Source organism: Xenopus laevis, chromosome 4L, assembly GCF_017654675.1.
Source record: "Xenopus laevis strain J_2021 chromosome 4L, Xenopus_laevis_v10.1, whole genome shotgun sequence".
Classification (NCBI taxonomy): Eukaryota; Metazoa; Chordata; class Amphibia; order Anura; family Pipidae; genus Xenopus; species Xenopus laevis.
Genome location: NC_054377.1, coordinates 94016524 through 94039355, shown reverse-complemented (window position 1 = coordinate 94039355; position 22832 = coordinate 94016524). Strand labels below are relative to the sequence as shown.

Below are 22832 nucleotides of genomic sequence, written 5' to 3'. Positions count from 1 at the left end.
GTTTTATCCTTTGGGCTTATAGCCACCTGGAAAGTGTTGGTGAATTGATAGTATATTTCTATTACAATTATAAACCAGCATTTGGTTTGCCTTCATGCTGATCTAAAACTTTAATAGCCCTTGATTAAAAACTTGCTATAATGATCTTTAATGCTTGGCCTGGTTTTTGCATTTAGATCTCTTATTTACAGAGATAAAATGTTGTTGATAGGTTCTTTTTCACCAGCTTTATGACTGGTTACTAAACAAGGTGCAAGCGCCTACTCTACTCCTCCCCCTTGGCAATTTCTTTTACTCTAATGAAGACAAAGTCTCTTGGAATTGATAGAGGCTTTCTGTCCCGGCTGCATGCCGTGCCAGTAACGGAGCCTGCCTCTACAGTACATATTGTTCAGCTCGGTTGCCAGGAGGGTCATAAAAATATTTGGCCAAATATCACAGCAGAAAAAGAGAAAATAATATAATCTTCAGATTAAATTTAGCGGCAGAATAGGTTTGAAAGGAGCTTTACACAGTTTGTCTATTAGAGTCTGGCACGAAATGATTTCAGCCTTCACTGGGAGGGAAATATTTGGGATAAACATAAACTTAAGAGTATAGCTTTCTCCTTTCTCTCACTTGGCAAGGGAAAGCGGTGGTGTTATAACCCGTGTCCAGGGGTTTATTAGCCATGTTATTGCATGTACTTTTGGCTACTTTCCCTCCTACCAGTCGTATTTAAGTATTGCCTTTGTGTTTCAGATTGTTTTTAATTTACTACCATAGGAGAGCATTCTGTACCACAAACAAAATCACTTGGCTGTAGAAGATAACATAACTGTGCCTATTAAACAAATGATGCCTCACCTATATGTTGCGTAGGAATTCATAGTTACTGGTTTATACTGTGTGGCTAACCTAGCTGAAGGCTTTTGGGGCCAATTTATTACTACACTGTAATTTTTACAGAGCACTCTGTAAATTTCTGTTTCTCCACTCATGTGATTTGCATCAGGGAGTAAGGATTTTGATGGGTGATGGTTCTCAGTCTTACTGCACATCATGCAGCCCTGCCACATCAAAGCACAGCATGGTGCTGAAAATAGACACACATGTTTACATACTGGAACACATCTGAGATGAGGTAGGATAGAACCAGCCTGTTAAATAGCTGCAGAGACCAGGAAAGCACACATAACTAAATCAGACACAGAAAAAAACAAGATGGCATACAACCACTTTCCCAAACTGTAATTCCTTCAATGCATTTTAGAAAATGAACTGAACACTTTCAATCCAAGATGGCTTTCTTAGCATCAGAACATTAGGACTACAAAGATCAGCAGTTGGAGGAGGTAAAGTGGCAGTAAATGCCATTGTTCCACCTTATCTTAATGAATAGTACAAATAGTGAACAAACTTTATTCCTATTGTTTTAAAAGGATGGTTCACCTTTTAGTTAACTTTTAGTTTGTTATAGAATGGCTGATGCTAAGCAACTTTTTAGTTGGTCTTCATTTTTCTTTTTTTTTATTGTTTTTTAATTATTTGCCTACTTCTTTGAACTCTTCCCAGTTTTCAATGGGGGTAATTGACCCCCTTTAAAAACAAATGCTCTGTAAGGCTACAAATGTATTGTTATTGATACTTTTATTACACTTTTTGTTTTATTATACTTTTTATTACTCATCTTTCTATTCAGGCCCTCGCCTTTTCATATTCCAGTCTCCTATACAATCAAGTCACTAGAGTAATTTGGATCCTAGCAACCAGATTACTGAAATTGCAAACAGGATAGCTGCCAAATAAAAAAACTACATAACTGTAATGAATAAAAAATTAATACCAATTGCAAATTGTCTCAGAATATCACTTTTTACATCCATACTAAAAGTTCATTTAAAGGTGAAAATGCCCTTTAATTATTATACATCAATGGTTTTTGTTATTACCTGAGTTAAACAGGGAAATTGAAGATATACTCCATTTTTGATCCTTATGAGGTAGATCATTAAATTGCCAGTATACAACAGCCACCATTCAACCATTGTTGTGATAATTTGGTTGGCAGTTGTCCATTAATGGGGTGGGGGGGGGGTTAGCTCAAGAAACAACAAAAACAATGATTTTTTTTTGCTTTTAAAACAATAGGCAAAAAGTCTGTTCAACACAAACCCTATTCATTGAGTTCATTATGAACAAAGGGGGGGGGGGTATACTGCTCCTTTAAGGAGAAGAGCAGGTTCAACTGTACAATTACCTGAGCAAATTATCCTCAAAAGATTGTGCTTTAGAAATTGATGGAAACTCTGAAGAAAGAGCTGCAAGACATAAACGAGAGAGCACGATTATGATCACTTCCAGAGCCGAGGAGATGGTTATTAATCCATGTTGGTTAATAGTCAGAATTTTTTTTAACTGAGCTATGCATACAAAAACAATTCGCTGAGGCTGTGCAAAACCAGGTAAATATGGGTAGGAGAAACCTGAAAGTCAATGGATCCCTTTATCTGTAAAGGAGGAGGAGATTCAGGTTACTACAACTATTTAACAATATTTTAAATTGCTGCTAGAGCACAGAAATTGCTATAGAGGGACCCAACAAAGAGTTCACCTCTCGGCTCACCTATAGATATACTGTGCTGCATCCACAGCTGTTCTTTATCAGAAGAGATACTATCAAAGGCAAGAGATGCCTGCATACTTATATATGATTTGATAAAGATTTTCAGCACATATCCAGCCACACACCAATAAAGAACAAACATCTGAAACCTCTCACCAACTGGATGCAAGAGAAAGGAATACAATTCTAATGGGGTTACTCCAGGCTTCCTTCAGAAAGTACTACTAGAAGAAATTCTACTATAAGCTAAGAGGGCTGTTGAACATTGATTTTTTTTATCAAAATTCAACACACCTTATATATCAAGTAAGAGGATCCAAAAAAATGTTCCTTATAAGTACACTAAGGACAAAGATGCCTGACTGGACATAAATAAAATATGAAATATAATATCTCACCCTCAAATCTGAACAAAAATAAAGGATGCTTTTAAAATAGTATTTGTTATTGTAGTTCTACACGCATAATAAGTGTTTTAATGTCACAAAAAATGGGTGAGCCAACCTCTTCTTGCTTTATTTATATACATTGTACTGTATGCACCTGTGGGGGTCCGTCATCCAGAAATATGTTATCCATAAAAATAATAAAAAGAGTGGTGCCATTCCCTTTTTTTTTTGTCTGATTGTGTTCCTCTAGTAAAAAGGCAATGACTTGTTTCTTCTGAGTGCAATGTTAATCAGAGGACTGCTTACATGAATTACATTATTATATTTTATACAACATACCATAATAATACTTGTTTTTTACTCCTTTAGGAATCCCATGCTGCTCAGCTGCAGATCCTTATGGAATTTCTCATTGTAGCTCGCCGAAATAAAAGAGAGGTAAAGTGCTTTTCATTATAAATTGTGTATATATTTATATAGTTCTGTTTGTACATGCACCATGCACGTTTCTTACATACATCAAAAAAGTTGTAGCTACACTGTTTTGTACCAAAGATCATGGAGCCAGGTACTAAATGCAGCTAATGCATTTTACAAGCTAAAAAAATGCTATCAAAATACCATATATTTGCAGCATAATACATACCTCTTTTTCATTTTTGTGTGCTGAGGTCTCATTTTAATGGAAACGGTTGCAGACCCTTGTGCCAGTAGGTGAAATTGGTTGGGAATGCAGTAGTTTGTGCTAACAGTTGCTCACAGAAGCATGTTTTCCCATTTAAGTGCAGGAGAGATAGATGTCTGCAGGGACATTTTGATCATTTAGTTCTCACTTAAAGTGACAGGACACTCATCACCATAATTTATTTTAAGGGTGCACAGAATCCAGGATTTGGTTTGGAATTTGGCCAGGATGTGGCCTTTTTCAGCAGGATTCAGATTCAGCCGAATCCTTCTGCCCGGCGAAACGAATCCTAATTTGCATATGCAAATTAAGGGTGGGGAGGGAAATCATGTGACTTTTTGTCACAAAACACTGTATTGCAGAAATTTTAAAATACCTTGCGTGCCTTTGAAACACAAAGTGGCAAGACACTGAGACAACCTACAAGCGAAAGTATACTTTTTTGCTTCTTGTATCATTTTATATTACAGTACTTTTATTTAGCTCCACTTGGTTGCAAACTGCTTTACAAAAGATAAACCTAATCATTGTTACCGAAGATACTATTTATTAGAATTATATCTATTCTGAGAAATCATGACACATCTGGATGGAGACTCTTGCCAAAAAAGCTTACACACGTCCAAAAAACCGTTTAGGATTAAGTATGTAAACAAATTATATACTGCACCCATGGGACACTTTATTAAATGCTTGAGAATATGCGAATAAGGTAGATTGATGATCGAGAGTTTGAGGTGTAAGGGCTATTTAAGGAAAATTGTTTTCTGATTCAACTCCAAGTTATAATTTAAATAGTCAGCAGCTGAGGTGAGACCAAATATCCCTCTTCTTATTTGTTTTGTGTGGGTTTTACAATATTGCTTCTCCTGTAAAGGTTTGTTCCTTTCACAACATTTCAACAGGACCTAGAGCAAATAGTGAAGATAGACAATAATTTAAAGTTTGTTCCTGAATAAATCATGCAATATGATTGCTTCCCACTCTTATATGTGAAGAAAAGTGGATTTGTGCACAGCAGTCGTGCTAAAAATATACATGTGAAACCATTTTATTTAATTTGCATGATCAGTGATTTAATTCCTCAAACATCAGTCTATCCGTATTTTGCATGATAGTTTTTTTTTATTGCCAACCCCAAAGAGCCACAAAAGAGATGCAAGCTTACTATTTGTTTGATATATGCACTGCCTATAATGATTTCTTTGTAGAAAATTTAAGAAGAATAAAAATAAATGTTTAGTATGTTGATTACTAATGCATCCTATGCTTTTTAGCATCAGTCCCCATAGTCTCCTTAATAAAGATACATCCTTCCTTCTGTGATAGTATTTAAAATGATATAGGTAATACATTTTGTACTAAATGTTGGCTCCCAATGTGGAATACAGGTATGGGATCTGTTATTTGAAAACCTGTTATCCAGAAAGCTCTAAAGTCTGCCTCCCATAGACTCCACTTTATCCAAATAATCCAAAGTTTTAAAAATTATTTCCTTTTTCTCTGTAATAGAAAAAAAAAACCAGTACCTTGTACGTGATCCAAACTAAGATATAATTAATCCTTATTGGAAGCAAAACCATCTGAATGGGTTTATTTAACGTTTACACGATTTGATTTTCTAGCAAGCGTAAAGGAGAATTCAACCCTTTACCAAAAAAACACCCATCCCACGTAGACCTCCCCCCCCCCCCGACCTAGCTGCCCCCAAAAGGAAATGCCCCTAACTTTTTACTTACTCCTCGGTGCAGATTCATGGATTGCAGTTCACCGCAGCCATCTTGGGGTCTTCCGGTGATCCAGCAATTTCCGTCCAATTCAGCTCATGCGCAGTTGCGCAGCTTCACTGGTCTCTATTTCAGTTTACCGAAGACCTGGATGATGGCTGCTGTGAACTGCAATCCATGTATTTGCACCCCTTGTAGACCTCCCCCCCCAACCTAGCTGCCCCCCCCCCAGGGAAATGCCCCGAACTTTTTACTTACTCCTTGGTGCAGATTCATGGATTGCAGTTCACCGCAGCCATCATCCGGGTCTTCTTGTCTTCTTCCGGTGATTCAGCAATTTCCGTCTAGTTCGGCTCATGCGCAGTAGCGCCGCTTCACCGGTCTCCATCTCAGCTTACCGAAGACCTGGATGATGGCTGCGGTGAACTGTTATCCCTGAATCTGCCCCAAGGGGTAAGTAAAAAGGGGCATTTCCCGGTGGGGGGGAGGGGGCTCTATGTGGTGTGGGGGTAGGGTTTTTTTGGTTAAGGGTTGAATTCTCATTTAAGATATAAAGATCCAAATTACGGAAAGATTCATTATCCAGAAAACCCCAGGTTCCGAGCATCCTATACCTATACTTAATCTGGATTAAGAAACCCTGGTTTATTATGTTCTGTTATCTGAGCTTGGCATGCTGTGTTGTATTAAAATAAACTAGTTATTTCACTTTAGTTAAGGCTATTTCAAAGGGCAGAGTTCTCAGTATTTCTAATGCAATGCCTTTGTTTTGGTCCAGGGCTTATATTTAGAAAACTGTTTCTAGAAGTTTTATATCTGGTCAAGAGATGCTAAACAGATGCTTAGTCTTTCTGTCAAAGTAAACAACTGCATAATGTGTTTTCATTGTCTTCTCAAATTCTACAGTCCCCTATTCAGTTTTATACATTTCTTATGTTTTTGTGGGAAATAATTAAAAACAAATGACTTGGTTGATATTTATGTTGGCTTACTCATGTTTAAAAAGAAATTCCCCCTGCTCTTGAAGATAAACATTATGCTGATGACCAAAGTGTTTAAACAGAGCCTCCTAGGTTTTATTTTACATCTTATTCCAGCTTTAGGAAATACTCTTGCGACTGTTTGGGTTTTCTTTTCTGGCTGGCTGGATGCTTAATATTTTACTGAAAGGAATATGTCCTGCATTTCTTTGGGCGCATATTTAACCCATAAGGCTTATGTCACACGTAATTTATTTTTTGTGCACGCAAGTAAAATTTATCATATTAAATGAATGGATGCTCTGAACATACTTAACTTGTAAGTTTTTTTCCTTCAGTCATTTGCCAAAAGCTTAGCTGGCTGAAATTTCCCAGAAAGAAATGTCAACTCATTTGGAAATTGCCCCTTGTAGGGTGTAACCTGTAACAGCAAGTGATAATCATGCAACAAGATGCTAGACATAATTTTTTTTTTAATATATGTTGAGTAGCGAGTTGTATCTTAAATATATTAACTGCAACACAAGGTGTAGATTTATCAGAGTGAAGTTAGAAATCTTCACAGTCCCCAGAGTGAAATACCACCTCTATCCATTTTTATGGGATTTTTGAAAGCGTATTTATCAAATGGTGAACTTTCACTATCACCCTTTAATAATATGCCTTTAAAAATCCCACAGAAATGAATGGAGAGAGGCGGTATTTCACTCTGCGGACTGTGGAGATCTCTAACTTCACTCTTTGATAAATCTACCCTAACTGTTTTGTACACTAAAAACATTTGGTTACAGAAGCAGGCCTGTAGTTATAGCTCTTATTTGCTATAAATTAAATGGCTATACGTACTAAATAGTGCTAGTGCCCTTGTCTCTGATGAAAAAATGGAGAGAACAATGTGCCTGCATATATATATATATATATATATATATATATATATATATATATATATAATGGTGAGGGACAAGACTGTAAGCAGCTTGTTTCATGTCTGTTCTTTGTTTTTGACTTCCCAGCAACTGGAGCAAATTCAAAAGGAGCTAAGTGTACTGGAAGAGGACATAAAGCGCGTGGAGGTGAGATCCTTGAATAATTACTTCTTTTTGCAACCTCCTGTCAGTCTTACCAACCGCCACCTTCCTTGAAATAATGTTTCAAGTTCCTCTATAAAGCATTGTCTCAACCTCTTTGAGATTTTCTATTAAAGGAATAGCAAGAGTGCAAGTTAACAGTTTCTCAAGACAGACATATTTGTGAAACAAGCTTTTTTTAGTTTGCATGCAGGTCCTTAATCTAATTTTATAATTGAATTTTTCAAGAAAGCACAACTCGACCTTCAATAAATAACCCCATAAGACTTTTTGTGTATTAAGCTACAAAAAAATGCCCAACAGAAATTGAACACAAGAGTTAAGAATTCTTAATGAATAAGATGGATGTAAGTGAGTGTAGGACTGGCCAGACCAGGAGTGACTGACATAGTTGGACAGCTTATATATATTTGTTTTGTTTAAATGGGAGGTTATTTTTAGTATCTTAAGGCACAAAATGTCTTGATGGCCTTAGCATATTGATTATGGGTGAATGCAGAGAAACTCTTGCCTCATCTCTTCAGTCCTTTTAGCAGGACCAAAAAAATTTTCACTTATATATAATTGGGTAGAATGTGATCCGGAAACTCATCATACAGACAGGTTGAATTACGGAAGGCCATCTCTCATAGAATCCCTTTTAATCATTTAAAATTTAGAAAAATTATTTACCCTTTTTTGTAATAATAAAACAGTACATTGTACTTTATACCAACTAAGATAACTTTATTGGAGGCAAAACAGCCCTATGGAGTTTAATGTTTAAAAGATTTTTAGTAAACTTGAGGTATGGAGATCTTAATTACAGAAAGATCCTTTATCCAAAAAACCCCAAGTCCCCGACTTTCTGGATAACCGGTCCCATTCTGTGTTTTCCACTTATCAGGTTTGTAAGACAGGTCACTGATTTCTAATGCACTACAATTTGAGACAGTTGCATTTTTCAGAGCAGTAGCTCCTACTAAGCCTTACTGAAGTCTCTCTTTGATACAGAATAACTTTGACGTTGCTGAGAAATGAATCCACATATGCAGTTTTAGCAGTTTAGGAAATAAATGACTTGACTTCCAGAATTGATATGATAGTGAGTAAAAAGGAACAAAGTCTGAAACTTAAAATATTAGAAAAAAGGAGAAAACTTGACACAATTATTATTATTATTATTTGTGGTATACTATTTAACCCTTTAAGTGCCACAGAACGTAGAATCTACGTTCTGTGGAAAAGTAACGTAGATTCTACGTTCTGCAGCACTTCCGGGTTGTGGAGCGGAGGAGCGGCTGTTAGAGCCGCTCGCTCCGTTCCGCTTCGATCCCCTGCCCCTAGGCAACGAGCAGAGCAGGGGATCGAGTGGCCCCTGGGGCGCGATCGCCCAGGGGCCCAAAAGCAGCAGCAGGCACGTGTTACTTACGTGTCCTGCTGCTGCAGCCTGCACTGCGCCGTTGATCTCCGCCCCCACAGCACAGGAACACGAGGATCGTCGCAGATGTCTTCCTGGGACCCCTCCACATCGTGTGCAACAGTCTTCAGCGACTTTTTCAGGTTAGTGCAACAATTACACACACAAACACACCAACACACACTTATTACAGTAATACACACTTAGATTCACACTTACACACACTTACACATACATTTTTGGGGATTGGGGGGGTCACTTACACTCACTGCACTTACACACGTGCACACGCACACACGCGCACATAACATGTAATTTACCATTTGTACACACGCACACGCACATACATGGCATTGTGGCTTTTTTTTTTTTTCCTTATCGCATCGTCTCTTTTTTTGGCTGAAAAAAATGTTTTATTGCCATTACGAATAGCGTATTCGCTAACCGTACTGTGCAATATCTTTTGTATGTTATTTCGGTGATTATATTGCAATTTTGGGTATTTTGGTGCATTTTTAGCCATTTTATTGAATTTTTAGCCATTTTATTGCATTTTCAGCTCTGCATATGTTGTGTTCACTTGTTTCTAGCCGTATAACCTGTTTGGCCCAGCTAAAATATTCAAACTGTGATTCTGACGGCCGATAACACTATTCTGGAAAAAAAACATTGATTTTTGTGGTTTTATTGGATTTTTTTTCATTTCACTCTTTACTGCCTTATTTTGTTTTGCCTTGTAAATTTTATCTACTATATATCCATTTGGGGGTCTCTGTGCACCACATAGTTTGGTATATCTATGCATATTGGGCATCAAAGTGTTCCGTAGACCCCTGACGTTCATATTTAGGATGTTTTATGCTGATACGTTACGAAATGTGGGGCATATAATGGGGTAAAATTCAAGCTTTGTGACGATTTTCAGAAATTTGATAAAAACCGTTATGTTCAGCATTGCTTTGCAGTTTGGCAGTTTGTAGTAGAAACACTTATTTACCCATATTGGATTCGTCAGAATGTGTACTTTCTGAAAATATATGGTTTTCTGGGGTCTCTGTACTGTTAGGGGGGTCTAATGTCGCATAATACACACACCAGGTGCTTATATTGCAGCAGCCAGAGCGTCAGCTGTGAAAATGTATATACACTATTGTCATTTGGTGGTCTCTGTGCGCCACATAGTTTGGTATATCTATGCATATTGAGCATCAAAGTGTTCAGTAGACCCCTGGCGTTCATATTTAGGATGTTTTATGCTGATACGTTACGAAATGTGGGGCATATAATGGGGTAAAATTCAAGCTTTCTGACGATTTTCAGAAATTTGATAAAAAACCGTTATGTTCAGCATTGCTTTGCAGTTTGGCAGTTTGTAGTAGAAACACTTATTTACCCATATTGGATTCGTCAGAATGTGTACTTTCTGAAAATATATGGTTTTCTGGGGTCTCTGTACTGTTAGGGGGGTCTAATATCGCATAATACACACACCAGGTGCTTATATTGCAGCAGCCAGCGCGTCAGCCGTGAAAATGTATATACACTATTGTCATTTGGGGGTCTCTGTGCGCCACATAGTTTGGTATATCTATGCATATTGGGCATCAAAGTGTTCAGTAGACCCCTGGCGTTCATATTTAGGATGTTTTATGCTGATACGTTACGAAATGTGGAGCATATAATGGGGTAAAATTCAAGCTTTGTGACGATTTTCAGAAATTTGATAAAAACCGTTATGTTCAGCATTGCTTTGCAGTTTGGCAGTTTGTAGTAGAAACACTTATTTACCCATATTGGATTCGTCAGAATGTGTACTTTCTGAAAATATATGGTTTTCTGGGGTCTCTGTACTGTTAGGGGGGTCTAATGTCGCATAATACACACACCAGGTGCTTATATTGCAGCAGCCAGCGCGTCAGCCGTGAAAATGTATATACACTATTGTCATTTGGGGGTCTCTGTGCGCCACATAGTTTGGTATATCTATGCATATTGGGCATCAAAGTGTTCAGTAGACCCCTGGCGTTCATATTTAGGATGTTTTATGCTGATACGTTACGAAACGTGGAGCATATAATGGGGTAAAATTCAAGCTTTGTGATGATTTTCAGAAATTTGATAAAAACCGTTATGTTCAGCATTGCTTTGCAGTTTGGCAGTTTGTAGTAGAAACACTTATTTACCCATATTGGATTCGTCAGAATGTGTACTTTCTGAAAATATCTGGTTTTCTGGGGTCTCTGTACTGTTAGGGGGGTTTCTGTGTTTTTACCCCACAAAAATGCAGTCAATGTGTTGATTTTTCATTAGCTGAAGTTACCCACGGGACTGTTTGTATGCGCTAACTTCATTTTGGGGCCTCTAAATGCCAGATACTTTGGTAAACCTATGAACAATGGCCACCAAACTGTTTGGAGGAACCCTGGCAATCATATTTAGGGTGCTTTTTCTTGGTGTGTAACGATACATGGGTGATATGGTGCTGAGAAGTTGAAGGTTTGAGGCAATTTTCACATATTTCACCAAAACTGACAATTGTGGGAAAGCCTTGCGACTCAGTAGTTTGGAGCAGAAAGGCATGGGTACCCATTTTAGATTCAGTAGAATGTGTACTTTCCAAAAATATATGGGTTTTGGGGGTAAACATATATTTCTGTGTTTTTACCCCACAAAAATGCAGTCAATGTGTTTGATTTTTCATTAGCTGAAGTTACCCACGGGACTGTTTGTATGCGCTAACTTCATTTTGGGGCCTCTAAATGCCAGATACTTTGGTAAACCTATGAACAATGGCCACCAAAATGTTCAGAGGAACCCTGGCAATCATATTTAGGGTGCTTTTTCTTAGTACATAATGATACATGGGTGATATGGTGCTGGGAAGTTGAAGGTTTGAGGCAATTTTCACATATTTCACCAAAACCGACAATTTTGGGAAAGCCTTGCGACTCAGTAGTTTGGAGCAGAAAGGCATGGGTACCCATTTTAGATTCTGTAGAATGTGTACTTTCCAAAAATATATGGGTTTGGGGGGTAAACATATATTTCTGTGTTTTTACCCCACAAAAAATGCAGTCAATGTGTTGATTTCTCAGTAGCTGAAGTAAAGTCCTGATCAATTTGGATGTGCTAACTTCATATTGGTGTCTCTAAATGCCAGATACTTTGGTAAACCTATGCATAATGGGTATCAAACTGTTCAGTGGACCCCTGGCAATCATATTTCAGGTGCTTTTTCTTGGTACCTAATATAGTTTGGGATATGCGGAGCAGCAAAATAAAACCTTTGCAATGATTTTTCAGAATTTTGAATTTTTTTTGAAAAACCGCTATGTTCAGACAAGCTTTTATGTTTGGTAGTTGGGATTAGAGAGACATAGTTACCCATTTTGTAATCGGCAGAATGTGTACTTTTCAAAAATGTATGGTTTTCTGGGGTAAACCTACGGTTTCAGGAGTTTTTGCCTTGGAATCTAAAGCATGCCGTTTTCTGCCTTAGTGCTTTCAAAATTCGGCAATATACTGCCTGGAGTTTTTGAGGTACAGAAGTCCTAAATCTCCCTAAAACTATACATATCTGGTATTGGCACGTTCGAGAGACATAAGGCTTTCCAAATCAGTTGGATTTTCATCCGTAAAATGAAATATTTTTCTGGTATAAATTGATATACGATGAAAAATGGTAATTTTTCTTTTTTTTTTGGTATTTAGCACTATAAATTTTTTTGCACAGGTGGAAATACATGAAAACTCAGGCAGATTTAGAAAGCTCAGTTTCTACCGAAAAAAACAATGTATAGTTTTCCTAGGTAAACTATAGGTTTCCCCTCAGAAAATGCCCCTAAAGTGAGAGAGCACAAAATGTTTCAAAAACGGCTGGCATTTCGCGTAACCAAAATGTGAAATTCTGCTGGCACTTAAAGGGTTAAAATGTGAGGTTCTGTAAATATGAACTGCTACTTGCTAATTTATTTTGTTTGTTCATGCTGATGCATTGTGTGGAAATAAAGCAGTGACCAACAAGTGTATTTGCATCTGAAGGCTTTACATCTAGAAGTACTACACCTACATTTAGTTAGAGATGGTGAAATAGAAGGAAAGTAATAATAATATAATAACAATAAACACCATACCTCAGACGCATGTGCTTCCTGAGTGATAATCCCAGGCAATCACATATACAGTAGAACCCCATTCTACATTTTTTAGTGGGCCAGGCAAAATATGGTGTAACATCCACAAAGATGTAAAATCAGAAAAATGTGTTAAGGACACTTAAATGTTGAGCCAAGTAGGAGGAAATTACTTCCTCCTACTGCAATTCAAGTTCTCCTTGCCTATGCCTTTTACCTTAGTGCATGCATTCCTGGCTTTGTGGTCACATGGGTTTAATGATGTCCACAATCTGTTGATGATCCTTGCATCATAATGACGTAGGGCTAAGCGCACATGCACATAGGGGAAAGAACCAAGATGGCGACACATTTGGAAATGGAGCCTGTGAGTACAAGCATTTTCCAGCACTTTACAAGGGGCAAGTGTGGACATGATTTAGGGGACATTTCTTTTCTTTATTATGCATTTTAAAAGAACTGGCTTCCAACATATAATCTGAGTTCACCTGTATACCGAATTGACTTGACTGTATAATGAATTCACAACAGTTTGCTTGTTTCATATTTTGGCCATATACTTTGTTTCCGTTGAACCGAATCAGAACCCTTATATTTAGTTTGGTATCTAGCCTTTGTGAAGCATCTAATGTTGGTCAAATCCAAAATTTGTATATTTATTCTTTCTCAATATTTTTATTAATGCGTCATCAAAAAAAATATTACAATAAAAACAAACTGTCCAGTACAACATACAAGACATGGATTCTTGTGACACTATTTTTATATAAAAAAAAAAAAACATTAACCGTAATATGTAAAGAGAATGTATAAAATAATAAAAGAAAACAAAAAACAAAAAGAAGTGCCTCTTGGTATCTCATTGCTAGCCATATTGAAATGAGCAAACGTTTCATAAAACATTACATGTTAGACCCATACTCAGGGCCTAGGAGGACCGAGGTAGCATGGGCCCATCCGACCATCCAATTACCCAGATCTATTCCCATTGCATCTGTGTGTATATTTATTCTTTTCATTCCTACCTGATAGCATTTTAAATCTTTGCTTAGAGCAACAGAAAATAAAGGTAAATTATTCAAAAACTAAAAATATAAACTTAATATTATCAGTGTCTGTATCATACTAAAAGTTACTAAAATAAGTGATTTGTTTTTTTTACTACAGGAAATGAGTGGCTTGTATTCCCCTCAGAGTGAAGATAGTACTGTGCCACAATTTGAAGCTCCTTCTCCTTCCCACAGGTTTGCTTATATTAAATCTATTACAACAATAATATGGTAAAACCATAACTGCAGCCCTTTTTCTAAACCCTTTAATATGTACATATACAATGATCTGTCATAAAATTGTATTTATAAATTGTAGAGTTAAATCTTGTTGTGTTTATTACCTGCCCTCATACAGACAGTAAAATATGAGGCCATAGACCATTTTAAAAGAAATACCACACATCTATTGTGTACACATGGGCTTCTGGATCAGACTTCCTGTTTTCAGCATAAACCTCCAGGGCTAGGGCTTGAGCATGCTCAGTTTGCTCCTATCTCCCTCTCCCCTCCCTGCTGTAATATGAGCCCAGAGCTATGAGTGAGCAGGGAGACTCAAGTAGGAAGTAATGTCACACCAAGCTAATATGGCAGCTGCTATCCTACACAAACAGAGAAAGCTTCTAGAGCTGTTTACTCACATTATGGTTAAGCATTCTATAGAATAAATATAGTGTTGGAAATCTTGGAAAGTATTTACAACAGAGTTCCTACATAACTACAGAGCAACATGCCAAGCAACAACCCAATCATCTCCAGCTGACTTAATGTCACACCAAGCTAATATGGCAGCTGCTATCCTACACAAACAGAGAAAGCTTCTAAGCTGTTTACTCAGTTATGGTAAAGCATTCTACAGAATAAATATAGTGTTATTGCTTGCACTATTGTGGCTAATCTATTGGCAATAAACTGCTTCGGTAGCTTTCCTTCTCCTTTAACTAATACCTCTGTTGTGTATGTCTGTACAACTTTGTTTCCAAAGAGTGAATTTCTTTTTCTGTCTGTTCTGTCCTAGTAGCCTGATTGACTCAACAGAATACAGTCAATCTCCAGGATTCAGTGGCAGCTCCCAGGTAATAATTCTTCTACTAGACTTTGGGTATGAAAAAAAAAGATTAAATGCATTGTCATGAATATAAGTCAAGGTGCAGAAGGGGCACAGACAGACACAGTGTCATCCTGTGAGTTTACACAAGGAGTGAGTTTCAACGCAGAGTATCCACTCATGTATGAGCTCACAGACTGATGGTGTGCCTGTCCATGTACCTTGTAAGAAGGAGTTGACTTTCTCTATGTTTTCTACGCAGGCAGAGGAAAGGCTGTCCTGTGTGCCACTAACCTAAGAGACCAAATATTTCAGTAACTTCCACACAATTTATTAGTAGTACATGTTACCATTTTAACTATATCTCCGCAGAATGAAACTTTAATTTTATATTAAATAAGATATTTAGATACATTTCAAGTTCATCTCAACTTGTTGAAATAATTATTTAAAATAATGTACTGTATTAGGTATTTTTGTAATAAACCGTTTTCATGGAGCACCCAGACTTTTGGACCCTAATGTATCAGCAGTTACCTCCAATTTTGTTTGTTGATCCATAAAGCTGGTATTTTTAGTAGATTCTATTTTGCACCTTCACAGACAAAGAAGCAACCATGGTACAACAGCACCCTGGCATCACGAAGAAAACGTCTTACAGCCCATTTTGAGGACTTGGAGCAGTGCTACTTTTCAACAAGGATGGCACGTGTATCAGGTAACAGTTGTTGGTTTTGTTATGTTTTGGGTAGCCGAGGATGACAGTGCTTTATTAGCAGAGTCATGCAGGCATTATACAACAGTAACTTTCACTTTTAAGCTGTACAGAAAGTCCTGTGTACGCACAGTGACACCCGCAGGCCATTTGTATAAACACCACATATTCCTTCTATATCAGGAAAAGCATTTGGACAACTATAATAACGGCAATAATAAAACAGTATACATATTAAAGCAATATTAAACATTCTTCACATCACAAAGTCCTTGGTCCATGCAGGTAGTTTTCTGATTCTCTCAGTACTTTCTTCAGGCCTATTGCAGTTGACATCAGGAGTAGGAAAATGTCCTTAATCAAATGGAGCTTCTCCAAAGTCATAACAGGAGCAAGACGACTTGCATTCCATATGCGTCCATCAGACAGTTCATATGTGTATGGTCCTCGCTGGCGTCTCACTTCAAGTGGTGTAGTAAATTTAGATTGTCCTTGTTTCAGTATTACTGGTTTCTTAATTCTGACTAAAGATCCAGGCTGAAAGTTCACTTCTCTGGCACCATGTTTTCTGTCAGTATAAGCCTTGCATTTGGCTTGTTGACGTTTCACAATGTCAGCAGTAGATGATTTTGTAGGCACAGTATTTTGTGGAACTTTGATGTCTGCAACATGTAACTTAGTGCGCATCTGTCTGCCATGTAATAATTCAGCTGCAGATGATTGGGTTGTTGCTTGGTATGTTGCTCTGTAGTTATGTAGGAACTATGTTGTAAATACTTTCCAAGATTTCCCAGTAAGATTTGCTGTCTATAGTGCTTCTTTCAGACTTCTGTTGAATTGCTCGATTTCTCCATTTGCTTGTGGGTAATACACTGAAGATTCCTATGCACAATATTCCTCTCTCTCAGAAAGGATTCAAACTCATATGAGACAAACTGTGGTCCATTGTCTAATATTAACTCCTTCGGATTACCTTCTCTGCTGAAGACTGTAGACAGAAATGTTATTACTGTAGCTGATGTTAGGCCATTTACTGTAATAGTCTATCAAGGTTATAGCAAATCTACAATCTATAGGAACATCTGTAAAAGGACCGATATCAATAGCAAGTTTTTCCCATGCTGGATCAGGGAATGGTACTGGTTTTACATCTGGTCTCAACTTAACTTTGTGTACAAAGTTCTTTGCACAACCCATTGAAGTGTTGCTTTGTGGTGAAATTTTAGACACAGGCTGTGTGGCAGGCACTGGTACTGTAGTAATGAGACCATCAACTTACTGTAGGTTTAATGCAGCAAAGAGATCCCTTCCAAGTATAGCAGTACCCTTATTCACAATGTAAAAGTCACATTTTGCAGTATTTGATTCAAATTGTACAGTCACTGGCAAGCAACCAAGCACAGGGATCGGATCCTTTAAGTAACTGACCAGTTTCAGAGCAGGTGCAACAAGCGGATGTTTTGCAAAGTATTTCAAGAAAATATCCTTTGGTAGTATAGAAACAACTGAACCTGTATCAAGCATCAGGTTAATGGAGTGTCCCTTGTCAGCAGAAGCAGTACTGACACTGACAGTGCATATAAACTTGTCTGGAATAAATGTACCAGCTTTATCTACACTTAATACTGTGACATTTGTATTAGTGACTTCATGAACATCTTTAGCAGAACTACGGCAGAAACTACGGCAGATCTTAGCATAATGTCCTACTTTTGTGCAGTTGTGGCAACGTTTAGCTTTTGCAGGACATGTAACATGATTTGCAGTGTGTTGTGTTGAACCACAGCACAAGCAGTATTTTCTATTTGTATTTGCTGCACAGTTTTGCAGTGTAGGTGAATCCCTTTCCTTAGCACTGTATTTTGCCTGTGAATGCATTATTAGGCCACAGTGTTGAATTCACAATCTGTACATTCCCAGCAGTTCCCTGACTGAGAGTTTTGGCCTCTGCCACTGCTGTTTCAATTTGGCTAGCAACTGTAATAGCCTTTGCAAGTGTTAAATCCTGCTCTAGGAGCAGTCTCTCTCTAATGCGAGGTGAGTTTGTTTTTTCCACTATTTGGTCTCTCAGCGTTTCATCTGTTAGATTCCCAAACTCACAGGTAACAACCAGCTCTCTCAAAGCTGATACAAATTGTTCAGTGGATTCGTCATTAAGTTGTCCACATTTGTGGATTTTATATCTTTTAGCAACCACATTTACTCTTGGCACGAAAAAGGTCTTTATAGCCGTAAGAGCAGTTTCATAAGTATCATCAGGTGATGGTAATGTGTAGAATATACGCTGTCCCTCTGCTCCCAGGCAGTGAATAATAAAGCACGCTTTCTAGCAGCAGAAATCTCCCCTTGCAGCAATAATGTAATTTTCAAACAGTAAAAGGTATGGTAGGCTCACCAGGGTTTGGAAGAAAAGGTGCAGGCTGCTGCAGAGGTAGAAGAGCCATCCTTGTTACCATTTGTTATGTTTTGGGTAGCCGAGGATGAGTAGAGTACAGTGCTTTATTAGCAGAGTCATGCAGGCATTATACAACCGTAACTTTCACTTTTAAGCTGTACAGAAAGTCCTCTGTATGCACAGTGACACCCGCAGGTCATTTGTATAAACACCACAGGTTTCACTTATATCCTATTATGGTGTCACAGCAAAATAAATAAAGTCCTTTACCCAGTTTAGCTTTTTCCCCTGTGAAATTTATTTACATTGCTATCACCATATTAGTGATTATACTAAATGGTTCAAATGCACTCATGGGAACATTTTTCAGTAGAAATCATAATGTTAAAGTTAAACTGCTGTTAAATTAGAACACATATGTTGTAACTTGTATAAGCAGTCCTTACAGGCTTTTTTTTTTTCAAAAATCTTGCAGAGTACCAGTGTGGATTGCTCTTAATTTTCCAAAATGTTCTCTCTTTCAGGAGCTAATTAAAGAAAACTTTGTGTTATTGCAAATTGCACAATAAATTAAGTTAGCCCTAAAATCAGGAAAACTGTGCATAAATTATTTCTGCTTAGAACACCCAATAACAATTGGTGCACAATTAGGGAATAATTCTGCGATAACATTCTCTCATTGTTTTATTATTATACATAGAAGTTAATCTTCCTTGTTCTCCTTCTAGCCAGATACTAGTTGCAGTTCCCCTTTGCCCAAACAAATCACTTGAACGGGACCTGTTGCCTCTAAGATTGAGGCATTTTCTGTAGAGGTAGACCCTAAAATAAACCAGACCTAACCATGGCCAAAATCTGACAAAACAAATCTGACAATCCCTGATTACAACCTTCAAGTACAGAAGAAAAGAACCAAAGTTTAATGGCACAAGCCATATGAAAGATGTAGCAACACCCTTTAGTGGGATCTGTGTGCTCGGTTGCATCAGTTTCTCATACTAACTCCTTTCTCAGCAATATCTACCATTCTGTGCAAATCATAGTGTAGATTAGATGCAAATTAATTGTTTTGTGTTTTCAGATTTTGTTTTTATTGGGGTGGCCATTTTATTGGGACTAGTATGACTGGTTTGTTCCTTCCAGTTCATGTGATATGTGGAGCTGACTTTGGAATCTAGAGATGCACCACACTGCACATCAATAAAATAGATATGCTATGGCAACAACCCCTTAAACCAAGTTAAGTTACCCAAGCACCTAAAATGGCGGTGGAGTGTCTAATAATGTTTACTCCCATCCCTCGTGTATCTTCTCCTGTAGTCATACCTCCCAACATTTTGGAAGTAAAAAGAGGAACAAAAAAATTTTTCCCGCACCCCTTTCTGTCGCCACACCCCTAATTACCATGTTTGTTTTACAAAATTTTGGCAGGTTATGAAAGTTTGAAAATATTTCTCCTTATCTAAACTGTGTTTTTGTGTCTCAAAATTGTTACAAAGTATCTTATTTGCACCTGTTAGCTGTTCTGGGCTCTCTGCTAAAAGCCAATTAAGTGAGAAACTTTGTTTCTTTTTCTGGCTGTTCAGTGCAGAGAAAAGAGGGACTTTCCAGTACAAATGAGGGACTGCGGGTTGAGCTGTCAAAAGAGGGACTGTCCCTCCGAAAAAGGGACAGTTGGGAGGTATGCTGTAGTTACTGAACAGGGACATGTCTGTCTTTCCCTGTTTTTTCTTACCACTGGTCTGATTTACCTAGTATCTGGGAACTGTCCCGAGAGTTAACTGTGGCTTTTTAATTTTTTTTAATTTATCTTTAGGTTTTGTTCTTTTTCTTGTATTTCATTTCATTGTTGCTTCAGCAGCTGCTTTTAATTTCTATTATGCGGCAATTCCCCCAGTACTGTATGTTCAGTTTTGTCTCGATTTGCTAAAGGAGAAGGAAAGGCTAAAATTAAATAAGCTTTATCAGAAAGTTCTATATAAATACACCAGTAAACCCTCAAAGTAATGCTGCTCTGAGTCCTCTGTCAAAAGAAACACCACCTTTCTTTCTATTGTGTACACATGGGCTTATGTATCAGACTTCCTGTTTTCCGCTTAAACCTCCAGGGCACGGCCTTGAGCATGCTCAGTTTGCTCCTCTCCCACTCCGTCCTCCCCTCCCTGCTGTAATCTGAGCCCAGAGCTTTGAGGGAGCAGAGAGAGTCTCTGGCAGGAAGTGATGTCACACCAAGCCAATATGGTAGTTGCTATCCTAAACAAACAGAACACTGCAAGAGCTGTTTACTCAAGTGTGGTAAAGCATTCTGGAGAATAAATTTAATGTTCTAGCTTGCATGTATGTTTTTTTAAATACACTATATTTTTTTTGTTTTCCACATCATTAAATGTGTTAAAATCATAGTGGAAGCACCAAATAAGTTTACAGAATTCTGAAGTAAACTCAGAAGGAGAAAGCTTTCACCATTTGTTCAAGTTGTACATATTCAGTTGTTTGATTTTTATCTCTGAAGTAGTTACATGTTTGCTTACCAGGACCTAATGGCTCCTGTGGGGTTTTCACCTAGGGTACTGCTGATGAATGTAGTTCTGTGATTTTGTGGATGCAAATTGAATAACAAACATGTTAGGCCAATAATAGCTGGTAGTAATAAATTATCCATCTTTCATACTGTCAACATTTTTTACTCCATCAGCACTCTGGCTATTATTTGTAAAATTTGTAAGTCTTAAACCAAAAATATACTTCTCGGCATGATGAAACTGCATTTATATTCATTTATTTAGGTAAAGTATGCGTCTTAGAACTTTTGTGTCAAAGAAATGCTTCTGCATATCTACATATGCTCATGAGTGGAAGCTGCATTATCTCTAGACTAAAATTCATTTATGTCTTCATTCAGGAGTTGGGTGTCAGATGACTGATACAATATATCTTATATGGGGGGCTCCTTTTGCCTAGAAGATGTATTAGAGCTCACTCTATCAAAATCACCAGAAATATTGTCTCTTCATGCAGAATTTCAGAATCAATGCAGAATTTTTAATCGATTGTATTTAGAACGTTTTTTACTTCAGTATGAGGAAGCTTATAATTTTAATTTTCACGATAGTTCCACTTTAAGGGTAAACACCATCAGTAAACATATTTTTTATGTTTTTACTCTGCCTCATTCAGAAACTGGACACTTGTTTATGAATATTTCTACATTCCACCACCTTGCTCAGGCAAACTGAAAAGGAATTTGAACTGCTAGCTGCCACCATGGAATGAAGGTTATGATGATTAGATATGCAGTAGAACAGTAACTTTAAAGGAACAGCAACACCAAAAAAATTAATTGTTTTGAAGCAATCAAAATATCTGTACTGTTGCCCTGCACTGATAAAGCTATTATACTATAGTTCATATAAACAAACTTGTGTGTAGCAATTGCGAAAATACTATTATTTTCTACAAAGCTTATCTGCTGTGTAGCCTAAACCTTTTCTCGTTTGAATGATTGCCTCTATTGCTACACAGCAGTTTGTTTAAACAAAAGTAGAGTTTCTGAAGCAAACAGCAGTTTTACCTGTGCAGGGCAACATTGTATTATATTTGTATTACTTTAAAACAATTAAATTTTTTGATGTTGTTCCTTTAAGATGTACTGTCCATCCATGTAGTGGACCAAGTGGCTGACATACAACATGTTTGTGGGCCAGAATTTATTAATATGATGTCATACATATCAGTCTGTGCATGCCATAGGGCAAGCAGGGGGCCATGAAAATTCCTTGGAGGCTACATCCTGCTTGTGAGGCTATATCCTGCAAAGTGATTACATTTAATACCCAACCGCTAATTATATAGTAAATATTTATATCTCTGCTGGTATTTCATTTATATATCATTTTGTATTCATTGTGCTGCTAAAAAATAGAGGTATTAAGCAGAAATACAAATTTCTTCTTTTTTTTCCCCAATGTTATTTGTATTCTCCAACTCCAATTCTCCTTTTATTATGCGGTAACAATGAGAAAATCATGAGACAAACATACAGTGGTGTGAAAAACTATTTGCCCCCTTCCTGATTTCTTATTCTTTTGCATGTTTGTCACACTTAAATGTTTCTGCTCATCAAAAACCGTTAACTATTAGTCAAAGATAACATAATTGAACACAAAATGCAGTTTTTAAATGAAGGTTTACGTTATTAAGGGAGAAAAAAAACTCCAAATCTACATGGGCCTGTGTGAAAAAGTGATTGCCCCCCTTGTTAAAAAATAACTTAAAAAGGTTAGAAAGCCATTTCTAAAGCTTTGGGACTCCAGCGAACCACAGTGAGAGCCATTATCCACAAATGGCAAAAACATGGAACAGTGGTGAACCTTCCCAGGAGTGGTGGCCAACCAAAATTACCCCAAGAGCGCAGAGACAACTTATCCAAGAGGCCACAAAAGACCCCAGGACAACATCTAAAGAACTGCAGGCCTCACTTGCCTCAATTAAGGTCAGTGTTCACGACTCCACCATAAGAAAGAGACTGGGCAAAAACGGCCTGCATGGCAGATTTCCAAGGCGCAAACCACTTTTAAGCAAAAAGAACATTAAGGCTCGTCTCAATTTTGCTAAAAAAC

The 22832-nt window shown here is 37.5% G+C and overlaps 1 protein-coding gene across 2 annotated transcripts in view; it reads left to right on the top strand.

The window, feature by feature from the left end:
• The window catches only part of cop1.L (COP1, E3 ubiquitin ligase L homeolog), a 93637-nt gene that overhangs the window by 17941 nt on the left and 52864 nt on the right, over positions 1-22832 (top strand). Inside the window, exons 6-10 of one of the 2 annotated variants that reach the window (XM_018258478.2) lie at positions 3364-3432; positions 7400-7459; positions 14174-14250; positions 15077-15131; positions 15707-15821. In XM_018258478.2, coding sequence (XP_018113967.1) covers positions 3364-3432; positions 7400-7459; positions 14174-14250; positions 15077-15131; positions 15707-15821 — 376 coding nt within the window. Of the gene's footprint in view, positions 1-3363; positions 3433-7399; positions 7460-14173; positions 14251-15073; positions 15132-15706; positions 15822-22832 lie in introns of both variants that reach the window. The other variant, XM_018258479.2, reaches the window with a different exon arrangement.